The sequence below is a fragment of the Centruroides vittatus genome, unplaced genomic scaffold (genome assembly GCF_030686945.1).
Source record: "Centruroides vittatus isolate TY-2023 unplaced genomic scaffold, ASM3068694v2 contig_878, whole genome shotgun sequence".
Taxonomy (NCBI): domain Eukaryota; kingdom Metazoa; phylum Arthropoda; class Arachnida; order Scorpiones; family Buthidae; genus Centruroides; species Centruroides vittatus.
Window position 1 is genome coordinate 694,996 of NW_027122570.1, and position 14,504 is coordinate 709,499.

General features: G+C 26.6%; 1 protein-coding gene across 9 annotated transcripts in view; it reads right to left on the reverse strand.

Annotated features, from left to right (window-relative positions):
- The window catches only part of LOC136983191 (transcription factor Sox-13-like), a 377,109-nt gene that overhangs the window by 14,241 nt on the left and 348,364 nt on the right, over positions 1 to 14,504 (reverse strand). For all 9 annotated transcript variants that reach the window (XM_067279851.1, XM_067279854.1, XM_067279856.1 and 6 more), the window contains one exon: positions 1,827 to 1,928. In XM_067279851.1, coding sequence (XP_067135952.1) covers positions 1,827 to 1,928 — 102 coding nt within the window. The remainder of the gene's footprint in view (positions 1 to 1,826; positions 1,929 to 14,504) is intronic.

The following is a 14,504-nucleotide window of genomic DNA, read 5'->3' on the forward strand; positions in this document are numbered from 1 at the left end:
CAATAAATTTATATATAATACACAGATGTTTTTATAAAGAGACAGCTGTAAATATCTACAATCTATTACAAAACTAGACTAAAGGGCAAATTTTATAAATTGACTTTTTTAATAGTATAATTATTTAAAAAATTTTAAATTAAATAGCGATTTTACTTGCTGTTTGTTCTGTCAAAATTAGAAAAATTAAGAAAGAAAACTGTAATACCCTCGGTCCTCTTTATACGGATTTTTGCTATAACGACCTGATTTTATAGCTCAGTTTCGATATACGGCAAATAATAATAATAATAATAATACAGTACAGGCATTTATTAATGCAGGTACTGTACATCACCCATCTACCACACCTATTAAAGCGCAGTAAATATGCCATTTACTGATATTTTATTGTAAGAAAGTAATTATTTATATTATATTTTATTCTTTATTTATTATATATTTTACTACAAAACAAAAAATAGATATGATTTCAACATAAATAAAAAACAAAATTAACTGGCAACATTGTAGCGCGATATTATTAAAGTCAGCTTTGGTTTCGGTTTTGACTGCTTGAATTTGGAATTCCTACATACAGACAAATACATGACATTAAGTGGTTTACATAAAAACAGTCATTTGGCTTATGCATTTCTTTTCGTGTGTATGTTGTTGCGTGGGATTTGCAGTGTAGTTTAAAAAACATCCAGCAACAGTATAAACCTTGGACCGTGTGTGGTGTGTAGTGGAAGTTTGTTTCTACTTGCGTTTCAGCTTAAAAACTTAGAAACATCATTGGTGTGCATTACGTCTTTAATATTTTCTAATTATTTTGCACTGTCCATTAATTACTGCATTTCTTTTAAATAAAATAATGAAAATCATTTTCAACTAAAAATTTCTGATTTTCCACATTTTTCTGTTAAATTGTCAAAAAATAAACTCAGTTATCGAAATAATTTTAAAATCAAAAAATTCTTTTCGAGGCATCGTTTATTTTTTAACAGTTATAGTTTCAGAATATGATGAAAAAATAAACTAAATATGATAATCACGATATTAAGATTAAAGACTTAAATATGTCTAAATTTTGATTCGGTAGATGTAAAAGCAAATCGTTTCATTATATGACGAGAGAGAAAACTTTATGCTTGTTACGAAAATAATCCCAAAAAGTAGCTTAATTCATCCCCGCTGGACACTTACTATCAGAACTTTGAATGTTTGCTCAGAAGTTGTCTTACAGGCTCGTACATTTATTTTGCTTTCATTTCTAATGCTAATACACACGGTGCACAATGGCTCGTTAAACGATAGCCGTAATAAACTTTTAGAGAAATGTTTTAAAAGCGAATTAGAATTAAATGAAAATGAAAAAGTAGTCATTAATCTACGAGACATTAAACAGTAGGCTATAATGTGGCAAATAACGAGCCACGTTTTTGAGTCTACATATTCGTTTTGATTCTTAGCGAAAATGTTTCTATTTTACATCAAATAAATGGTAATGAATAACTCTTTCGTCGGAGGGGGAAAAAATAATTTTATTTAAATTTGTCTAAATTTGGAAGTTGGAAATCGTGAAACGATTACCGTTACGTTTAGCTTATTTTAATAAACATAATTGTAAATCTACAGTTCTTAGGAGATAAAGGTATATTCGTAAGACTAAAATACGTGAGAAAACTGTGGGATTATATTATTCCGTACTTTATCAAACGAAAGTTCTTTATGCGTACGTTGTGTACGTGTGGATAATAATCGATATATCAATTTTTAATCATTTTATCTTTTAAGGTTTACATTTAATGGAAAATTCTTTTAGAAATTAAGCGCAGACCAACCTGAAGATCTTGAAGCTTCTGTTGCTGCTCCAAAAATTGTTCTTGCTGCCTTTTCTCTTGTTGACGATGAACGTTCGTTCCGTCTTCTTGACTTATGTCTCCCTGTAATTAAAAATTTAATTAATTAACAATTTCTTGATGCTAGAAAATAATATCTCGCGTATTATTTTTAATGTCAGTTTAGTGGAAATAAAATATTATATAATATAATATAATTTGATAATATAATATTTAATACTTAGTTGAAATATTACCAAATATATTACTAATTATATATTATCAAAATAGTAAAATATATTAATTATACATTTATAATTAATATAAACTTTTGAAATGATCATTTTAATGTTAAATTTATATCATCATTTTAAATTACTTATATCAAAATGAATATATTTTAATAAAAACGTTTATAACACTTCACTTATTTCCAAATGGAAAATTACACGTTTGTATCTATAGTTAGTTCCCTTTAAGCATATTAAAAACTTTTAATAATACTGATTTAAAGAAAATGCATGTAGCTTGTACATAAAGCATATTTATACATAATTGTGAGTTCTCTAACAATAAAAGTATACTTAAAATATATAAAGAATTAACTATATACGAGTGATCTTATATACAGAGGATCTATTTATCAATATTTTTACGTATATATGCATTTGTATTCTATATTTATTTAAAATATAATATATATTTTGTCATAAATTAATATTAAAAATTTAATAACTTTTAGATGTTAAAAATTTTTTAAATAAAAATGTCTAAAAATTTATAAATCGATTTGTAGATATTTTTAAAAACAATAAATCTAAATAAACCTAATTTATTCTATTTACTGCCTAACATATTAAATGAAGGCGATTTATATATAATAAAAGTAAAATGATATTTATAAAATAAAAAAATAAAATCCTAAAGTTAATTCATTGTAGTTATTTTAAATTATAGACAAATTTTTAGTATTTAATTCAGTGAAGACTTAACAATAATAAATAAAATATATATATAATGTTTTGTTTGCTTAACTTCAAAGTATTTTATCGAATACAAAAATATACATTAACAATTAACCTAAATATATACAACACAAATAATAAAGGCACGATCTAAATTTTGTTTGTATAGTTTCTCGACCACAGACCGTAAAGTAAGAAGAAATAAGGACGTTAACTCGAAGTAAAAAACAGTGTAACAATCAGACCACACGTTGAATTCAGTGAAGATGAAACGGTCAATTGCAGAAGGGGAGCAGAGGGTGAACATAAACCATGCCATCTGGAGACCCGATGGCGGTCGCGCCAACACGTGCTTTATAAAAGAAAACAAAGGAATCTTTTGTATTGAATATCGTCACATGACATGATCTTTCCCGGAAGTGTTTCAGAAATATTACATATTACTGAAAGAGCTTAACAATGCCCGCATATGCTAGTGTTAAGGGTTAGGTACTTTCTATGAATTATCTGTATAAACAATACTTATCGGAAAGCTTTTCTAAAAAGCACAGTATTAAGTTGCAAATGATTACTAAATAACTTATTTTTATTTTAAAGGTTAAAATTATGTAAATAGTTTTTACGATTATTTTAAAAAGTTCAATTTAATATAAAACAAGGAGACAATATAGCATAAACATACCTTTCAATTATATATAAGGCACTATCGAGATGATCTTTTGTTTATTCAGTATAAACTGGTAATGATAACTCGCGGTAAATATAGGCTATATATATATATATATTTTTTTTAATTTGAAACAAACTCTTTCTTATTTTGTTAACATTTTAAATACAAATGATATAAATTTTATTTTATAAAAATAATTTCCTGTTAGATTATTAACTAATTCTACATAGCCAATCCCTATAAAGTATCAAATTCTCATGGTTAAAGTTGATTTTTTTAATTTAAATGATCATGCCGTACCAAATACCAAATACAGTATAATGAAAGAAGAAATGATCCCTACGAGAATAGCTAACGCCTTTCCTAAAATTATAACTGCTGTATTAACAGATTGATTACCGGCATTTCCATTAAGATTCTCGATTACCTCTATATAAATCGTAAGCTTTACGGAGAAAAATAAGGAACGAACAATGGTTTATTATGTTTGCTTACTCTAGATTGAATATCGCAGCTACACAAGAAGAAAAATGATAAAATTAATTCTTTTAGTTCTTTGTAGTTGCTTGCTAATTTAAATAATATTTTATGATTTTTCTCGCTGAATAAAATTAGTTATTTGCATTTGCTTATTTTAGTTTTATTGTGATCCTTTTATTTATTCACTGCTTATTTAGTTGTACAATAAATATTTAAAAACATACTTTCAAAATATTTATTATTTAATCATCAATCCACTCTTCGGTAAAAGTATGAATTTCATCTTCGTAATAATTAGAAAAAAAACTTAAATTTTATAGAATTATCATTAAATTCACGTTTTAGTCAGAGTAACACATCTTGAGTTTGAAACATTGCGTGTAAATTAATCATAAAAAAAACTTATGTAGTCTAATGCTTTGAAATGAAAACATACCGTTTGCACAAGCTACAAACCACAATATTAATTAAGCTTTGAATAATTTAACTCGGGAAATTTAAAATTTTGAGTGAAATTAAGTTGTAAAAATATACGAAAATAAAAAGTTTTGATGAATTCAAATAAGTATTTACATCAGCATTTTTAAATAATAGTAAACTTTAGTATGGCCGTATCTAATACTAAATAAAACATGTTAAGATAACATTGACTTAGAATAAAAACAGGAACGTCAGGATAGATATGAATTTGTTTATAGTATATAAATATATAATGAATATCCGACAAAGTTTATTTAAAACAAATCTGAAGATTTCATTTATCCATTTTCATGATTAAAAAGATCAAAATTTGTTTACCAAACCTGCGAATAAACATACACCTGTAGTTTATATACACGTAATTTTATTGATAAATAATCAGTCTTGAAAGAAATTTTAAATATTTATTTCCTGTTAAACTTTTTTGAATTTAATTAATTCGACGGCTTTAGATTATTAATATTACAAAAGCAGAAGTGTAAATAACTATGCGTATTAATACTTCTGTTTTTATTATACGTTTGTGTGTACATGTAGGTGTGTCTATGTGTTCCAGCGTGCGTGCATGCATATATATATAGACTGGTTATAATAATGATACTGTATAGGCCTATATATATATATATCGTCATCTGTTCAACCTGTTTATTATAGATTTAGATTTTTATGAATGAATATTTTAAATTTATTAGATATTGTTTATTTAGTGATTGATTGAAATGGTTTTTAACATTAAATTTTTATTGATATATAAATCAAAACTGTTATTTTGTAATTATAAGCAAAAAAGGCTCTTCTGGGAAAGATTAATACATCTAAAGCCTACCTAAATACGTTTGGTACGTATATAAATAAACCTGACTTCTCATACTTATTAAGAAAATTTTTAGAGACGTTTTAATATACTAGTATTAAAAATAACTTTTCGAATAATACACCTATTATTTATAGAAGAAACAAGGTTGGGAATGTAGATCGAGGTTCGCTCTCGAATACAGCTTGTATAAATCATAAAATAAAAAATTTTAAATATAGGTCAAACAGAATGAAAGAAGACATTAGATATTCCTTCATATTTAACACATTGTTTACACATGCCATTAGTTTCGGTTCTTGTTTATTTATATTACCTTGAACTGCTAAGTTTTCACTTTCTTGAGGATTAACTCATGCAAACTACTAACAGAATCGAAGTTATAAAATATTTATTTACAAAGGAGAGTTCTAATAGCCAGAAATGATGTTTCTAATACTGTAATTGGAAGACAGCACGAATAAGTATTTAATTCTTGTTACTGAAAAACAGGAATACTACTTAAAATATGATCTCGAAAATCTCACTAACAAATAACTTTTTTAATGTTTAAATGAAGCGATTTCTGCTTTTTTATTTCGATAAAGAATATTTCTAGTTTCTTGTTTCTCTAAATAGGAATTTAGCATCAATTTTGCTAATTAAAAAATTAGAAACATGATTTTCTAATACTTCGACTTCTTGATAATATATCTCGGTTCTTCACATTTAAAAAAAAGTAAATTAGAAATTTTTACCAACTATACTACAACAAAGAGATTAGCCGTTTCTGTTTAGACATTTGAAAGTTTTAGGTCATCAGAAGTCAGATTCTGAAATGGGAATGACAGTGTACCCATCTGTTTCACGAAAGATATTGTTTGCAGTGTAAATGATGCATAACTCTGGGTATGTAGTTACTTTTAAGTAACAGGGATCAAGACCTACAGTTACCAGATTGTCCCTAAAGTCTATATATCTTCCTCTGTCTGAACTGACTGTGTCACTTGATATTCCCAGATGGCTTCACTTCCTGTCAAACGAGGCATAGCTATAGGTACATTGTCATAACCTTATAATCAATAATAGAAATATTATATAAAGCGCACAAAGAAAGTAAATGGCACAAGGATACGAATTTGTTATTCTTTATTAGTCACAGTTATACTCTTATTTATTTTTTCTTCTTTTTTTAAAACAATAAATACGGACCTGTTATATATTCTATATTTTATTGCTTATTTAACTAGAAAATAAATCAATATTCATTGCGTTTTTAATAAAATATTTTAATTCGTGGATAATTTTCTAAAATATTTATAGTTCTATTTAATGTAAGTTTTATATTTTTATAATTATTAATATTTATAAACTTACAAAAATAATTAAAATTAAAAAAATATATCATTGCTATTTTTATACGCTTGATTTAGGCCTATATGTATGCAATATCTATAGGCGACGTGCTTTTATTTTAATTCTGAAGAATTGAATTTCATTTTATTTTTATGCGTTATGTCTACAGGTTTCGAATCTAAATGAACACTTAATACGAAAGTAACATTTGTTTTACTTAACTTTTTTCATGTGTGACACGTGCATTGAATATCATCTTCAATTTAGCCATAAGATGAATTTTAAAAAATCATTTATTTTGGGTCATTAAAACTCTTATAGATTCCATTTCTATTTCCACCAATGGATAAACGATTCCGATGACATACGGCATAGAATTGGACAAAAACAAGAAACTGTTCTGCTTCTTTAAGCTTAGATCAGTTTTCATATACTAATGAGCATGGATTCCTTAGGCAAGCAATGATATTTTATCTGTTCAGCTAAAAAAAAGACCGTACTATGTGTCGATTCATAAATGAATAACTATTCTTAAAGCTAATTTGATATTATTCTGCTTTAAATACACGATGATGTACTTTTATTTGATTTTACATTGGTTCAATTACATTTTACAGTTCGTTAAAATACAAATATTAAAAGATATACAGTATTTAAAATATCTATTTTTGAAATATTAATAAAATAACAAAGAAAATTTTTATTCTCTTTTAAACCGGGATAAATAAAACTTAGTTATCGGCTTCGTTTTCTAATTAAATTTTGGAAAAACTAAATCATTTTGAGTTTCTATTAACAGCACCGAAAAAACAAAGTTATCCGCCGATCTGATACTCTCCTCTACGTTTGGATATTTTTATTACTTATAAATAAAATTAAAAAATATACACACAGTAAAATGAAAATGATTTGAAAAATTATAATGTTGAGAAAACTTATTAAATAATTACAACTTATTCAACCTAGACTAATATTTTGCGGACGTAATTAAAATTATTCTTGTTTATTACATATAATATTCAATATCTGAACACATGAAAATATGTAAACTGTAACAAGCGTTATAACAATTTTGTTTCGTTGTTTTGATATAAATATTAGTATAACTATACGCCTAAACTTTTATCTCTGCGACGTTGAAAGAAAAATATTCAAAACGTCCCATGTTTAAAAATAGAGTTGAAAGATTTAGAAAGAAATGACCTAGCAATGACCTAACTAGAAAGATATAAGAAGAAATTAAAGTCTTCTCTCAATAGCGTAAAGAAATTTCGTGTAAAAAACAGACAATAATTTATCATAACTCTTTTTAGAAATATATTTTTTGTGATTTTTATGCGCTAATATCAGTATTTTCAATTCTTCATCAGAATTCTTTTGAAACTTTTTATAAGTAAATAAAAATTTTAGCGTTTCTTTCTGTTAATATCGTAACAATAAAATTATCATCGTGTGAATTAATTTGATTTACATGTTGACACGACTCCGCTATTAAAATGTAATTCAAATAAAATAGCGTACCGTATCAAATTATTATAATATTAAATAAATACTAACACATGAATTGTTGTTTTAAAAAACTTGAAAATATTATATTTATTATTTTGGAATGTTTTATTAAGTTTAATATTAATGAATTTTGTATCATCATTTATTTTAAATGACGACTGCCTAATAATTGCTACAAAGCTGCATTTTTATTTAAATTAATCAAACAATACATCTCAATAATTTCAAAAAAGTTATCAATTTGACGGACAGGAAACATTCCTAATGAATGTCTCTTGCCCGTCAAGTTGCAAATTCGAATCTCATTTCAGGCGGAAATACTTGTTTACTTGTTTGTAATTCTAAAAATACGTCAGGGAAAATAATTCATGCGATCGTTGGTGCTCGACGTCGTCTGTAATCAAAATTAAATTAAAAGATTTGAATTGGATACTTTATTATTACGGTTGTCTAGGCCTAAAATAGAGGCATCAAGGAATAAAAATATAAAAAGTTTCCTAGAATAATTGATTATCAAAATGTTAATATAATGAACAAGATTAGATTTTCCATGCGTAAGAATCTAACAGAAACATGTTCGGCTGTGGAATCTAAAACTACTAAGAGAAGAAATGCAGGAAATGTCACGCCAGGAAGAGTATATTCGATCAAATCCAACACGAAGTAGTTGAAACTTCAAGAAGTAGTAGATTAGAAGAGAACATCTCTTTCTGGTGTATAAGCGATAGTGACAAATGAGAAAGCCATGCAGTGCACAAAGATACTTATACAGCACTAAGAGGAATGTGATCCTTCTGCCAACGAATTCACTCAGGATCATCATTTACGCGATAAGCCTAACGACAAGAACGTCAGGAAAAAGTGACCGTTTGAGATTAAGTAGCATCCGGAGAGATAAATCCGAGTGTGAAATCATTACTAGATAATCCAGAAGGGATTTGTGATGCTTCTTTGCTGGCAAGATGCGATTCGGACCGGAAGCTGTGGCCAGAACGGCTCGGCTTTTATTAAAGCAGAGAACCACCTATTGTCCTTGGGTACATTCGATAATGTCAAACACCGCGTGTCTCTATCAGCACATTAGCGAGCGACAACCCCGGGGAATTGAGTGGCGGAGGCGTCCCGAGCCAATCAATTATGTGGAATCCGTCCGTGTCAACACAACCACAGGTGACTAGCGGGTGCACGTGTCAACAGATGGCTCTGCCTGCAACTCGCACGCTCTGCAAAGCAGATTTGCGGTTACATCAATGAATGTGACAGGTAATGAGTGCAACTGATCAATGCTGTCGTTATTGATGTGAAGCTGGGCGTGGTTATAATAACTGCAGTCGATGACTGACAAGGCAGAAAGCAGTCGTCTTCGTTTTTTTTTTCATTATTATTCTTTTCTTTCACTCTTGGGAATCATGAACGGGAATGATGTTTGCCTGTTTTTTAATTAGATCTGGGAGACGTCCTGTTGACATAGAATACTGTCGAATGACGCTAACAATATAAATTATTTATTGTTATGCCGGTTATAACAAAACGATTGAATCCCATTTAGTCACTAAAATAGCATACGCGCGTGCACACACCAAAGCAGAAATTAATAAAAACCTATTTAGATTAGTTTTAGAAATTTGTACTTCAATGCAGCTCTCTTAGAGCAGAATAATCCTTTAGTAGATGAAAAATCCTTGTGCAACTCCGTCTTGTTGATTAGCCGTCATCTCTTTAAGTTTGTTCGTTATCCCAAAAGACGACTGCTTCTGTAAAGATGCTGAACGTTAACAATGTCTCCTACCTTTATGTAAATATGTTAAATTAATAATGCGAATCGATCATACGTTTTACCGAAAATAACTTTACTTTAAGGAAATTGTGAATGTAACAAAAGGAAGGCAAATATACGCTAGGGAAATAAAGTTTTGTGGCCATTCAATAGACTAGTGTAAGTACGAAAAATATTTTTTTTTTCTAGATGTTTATTTGTAATTGTTATCTATTTATTTATTTTAAACTTGGATAAATATTTATAATTGCAAGCGTTACATCAATATGTTGGAGATATATTATATCAGGCTATACGTAAATTTGTTATTTTTATTTTGCTGTTTCATAAAAAGTAGCGAAGAATTGATACAAAAAATTTGGATCTTTATTATAAGCACGCTAATGATAAATATTGCTAGCTATTGTTAGTCAAGATAAAAACAAAACATGAAATTTAAATTAAAAAAAAAGAATTCAGCTATTCAACATTGAATCCAAATTACAAACTACATTATATATTTATTTCTGACACTGTTTCGTGTATAGATTTGAACTATTAATTGAAAGATCAAGAATTAAAATTACTTGCTGATAAGAAATACGTTTAATGAGCAATCGAAATTATTAAATATTGTTATAAAAGTTAAGTAAACTTGAAACTGAAGTCATCTTGTGTATATCTGTCTTAAGTAACATTAAGATTGATCCGTAAAATCTCGTTTATTACTCAGAATACAAATACTTGTTTGAAATAGTAATGAGATTTTCTGTTAATAAATTGAATAAAAGCATCCATTTTAGAGTTATGTTAGAGAATAAAATGCAAAATAATTTGGAGACATTCAAAAGCTTTATAAAGAAATTAATTAAAGTTAAAACTATTTTGTTATGTTTGAAAATTTATAGCAAATCGTTAATTTTTCAAAAATATCTAACTTAATTTCTGTACTCTTATCTTTCAAACATAAGTGAAATGTGGGATCATCGACTAATTTCATATAATATGCATAAATTTTTGCATAAACTTAAAAAATTCTTAAAATTAAATTTTAAAAGAACAATATTTTTATCAATGGATCGTTGGCATAATATTCATTTTATAAAACTTGTTTTGTATAATTTAAGTTTAAGAGAAATAAACAAAAATATTTTAAGAATAAATTATTTTAAAAATCGTCTATTCGTCTTTCTTTAAGAATTTTATTCCAACCGTTTATTTAATCAATGAAAACAAATATAATCAATACAAATAATTTATTTTCAGAGCAATTTTTCCAGTTTGTCTTAGTCACATTACGGTTAAATTGACTTCTCGCAGAAGTATTTAAAGTTTCGATGTATTTAAAATGCAGCAGAGTCTGAAAAACGGCCGGTAAAATCAGTGCAAACAATTAATTTTTAATAATTTATTACTGTTTTTAAACTAAACCGATGATGGTGAACAATTTTGAAAAAATAAATAAGGAGCTGACTAGATTATTAAAATCTTAATACATGGTAGCAAATATCAGCGTGATGAAGACTAATATAACATATAGTATTAATGAAATACAGAAATAAAAGTATTTTTGAAAGATATTTATATATGTTAATTACATTTATTATGTAGGTCTATTGTAATATCAAGGATGATAACGATTATATATATATTAATTTTTTCCTGCCCACAAATTCGTTGATATCACATCAAAAGAATTCGCAACTATTTTAAGGCTCTTAAATCTTCTTTTAAACTAGAAGTGAAATGTTTTGGCATAATCGCCCTCTTCAGAGTAATATCTATACTTCAAGTACTTTCGTTGCTTTCAAGCTTACGAGAATACAAACAGAAAAACATTTCAAATGGGATACAATTATCTTACAAGTAACTGTAAACATTTTATCGACAATCACAGTTTCTCATCAGTCATGCATCATCTTTCCAAACTCGTTGCCAAAATGTAGACAATTCTAAGACGGAGTGTTCCATATACAATAGTATAACATCCTTCACCAAACCCTAGTAGTGGATTTATATTAACTATACTTCATCACTGGCAAAAAATGTTTGTAAAATGTAACAACAAATAACAATTTTAACACAAAATTTAATATTTTAGCTCATTAACAAGCTAAAGTCTGTTAAACACCACAAATTTGTAGAAGTATATAGTATGTATGTAAGCTTTTATATTTTTAGTAAATTATCGAAAATGAAAAGATAATTAATTTTTAGTTTAAAATGATTTAGATAATGAACTGCAAGTAAATTCGATTTAAATATCCAGTTTATTGTAATTGCTAATTCAAAATATACAACCTTCATAGTAAAGAGTTTCTATGGTATAATAATTTCATTAAAAATTATTTATCGTAATTTCGAATCGAAATATATTTAATACGTTTTGAAAGCTGATACTTAATAATATAATTACATAAAGTAGAATAATAGGAATGAAGCAAATGGAATTTTTGTTTTTACAATTTGACTCCACATAAGTCTATTAAATTTTAATTTCTCCAAAATAGTATACATATAACCACGATAACTTCTAAAAGGAATCACTTGTGAATATTTTGATACAGAGTTAATTATTTAAATGTTCTTTCTAAATCAGTTATTGGACACCTGTTATAATTTGTAAAAGAATATATCGACTAGATGTTTTGTAATCTTCGATTCCCTTAAGAACCCTCCAGGATCTAGCGACTTCGATGAGCAATTAGACTTCTTTCACTTCGAATAGTAGGGGCATTTGTAAGCAACATGTTACAATGTTTCAAAACCTGTACTTCCGTTAGTGACTATCACATGTGATATAGCGAACAATAGAACCATTATTTTACAGTCGTGCCAGTTTTGAATGCAGTTTTAAATCACTGACATTTTTTTCTTTCTTTCTTTCTAATATGATCCATCTTTTCGTTCATATTCGGGAAAAATTCATTTAATTATTTTTAATGCAAATCTATAAATGTAATAATTGAATAGACAGCAAATAATTTTTTATATCATATTTAAATATTTCGTTATTTATTCTTAAAGAATAGCTTATTAACTTACTCTGAAATTTTTAACATCGGATGGTGCCGACAACTTTTGATTATTTAGGATAGTCATATAGAAAATTATTAATTATATAATAATTTGTGTTGTATTAATTATTGATTTTAATCTTAAACCATTTAGTTTCTATTTTAATTTTAAAGATAAATTAATTCTTAATTAATATCAATTTATAAGCATTTATAGATCAGTATTATAGTAATACACCGTAATTCCTGAACTCGGTTTATATACATATGAAAATTTGGATAAAAATAATGAGAATTGACTTTAAATAAAATAATCGTAACTTAAATTATTCAGATTTTATTTAAAAAAAAGTAAGTTGCATTTTATAGAAGCATTTAAAATCATAATATGCAAATGATTATGATATGAATTCAATAAACTGTGATAATAATCAACATTATTCTTATTTTTAATAATATATTTATTCAAAATAATTCTAAAGTTTATTCATATTTTAAAAAATAACAATAATATGCATTATATTATTTGATGTATTTTGATTATAATGCTAAGGTATTGAATTTTGTATAAGTCTAAAGCTAAATATTCAAAAGTAAAACGTAATCTTATCAAATATGGAATTATTGAAAACCTTTTTAAAAATACATTGTCTGATTCTTTAAATTTTCAGTATTTATTTATTTTTAAGTTTTAAAAGCATTAGATAACTTAAAACAATAAAAACTAAATGAGATTTAAACCTGAAATAATAAGGGAAATATGAAAGAATCACATTAATCATAACGAATATTTTTATATTAAGCTTAGTTTTAATACATAAATAGACTTAATTATCCTATTAATAATAATAATAATAATAATAATAATAATAATATTTATTGTAATAAAGGCGAGGTTTGTTACAGGAGGCGAGACTTATCTCCTTGTTAACTTAGTAGAACTTAGAAAAGTATCAATCTCCTCCTATGTTATAACCATATTTGTATTTAAGTTAAAAATATACATACCTAATTAATTATGCATTAAATAAAAACTAATTAGATAAACCATTATAAAACAAATACTGAGATGTATCAGTTATAAATTAAAATTACTGTATTGTCAACAGATGGCGCCACAGAAAATTTTTAATATTTTTTTCTGAAGAATTAATGGTATTTTAATTATTCAAATTGATACTTGGTACTCGTACTAGTATCAAGTATTAATTGTTTAATATATATAATGTTATATAAGAAAAAATCGAAGGTAACTGCTACGTAGTGATTCGCTATGTGAATTTCTAAAATATAGCCGAGTTAAGTGAAGAAAAATAATCACTCAGTTTATGTTACAAGCTATACAGAAGCTGTCCAAAGTAACATTCATCGTACGATCACAAACCGAGTTGACAGTTTACCTGAAATATGAGTTTTCTGGTTGACCATCGTTGGCCAACGACATCCACCACCAGTTCTTAGTGGTTTGTGTCCAAATGATACAATTTCAACGTTACACCAAGAGTAAATAAAAGCCTATTAATATTTAAAAAGTAAAATTATATAATGTTTTTCAAATCGACAAGATTGTTAAAAAAAAAGAGCGAATAAAATGATTTAAATTCGTTTTATACAACGAAGAGTTTTGCATTTCTATTAATAATCAAAATATCTCG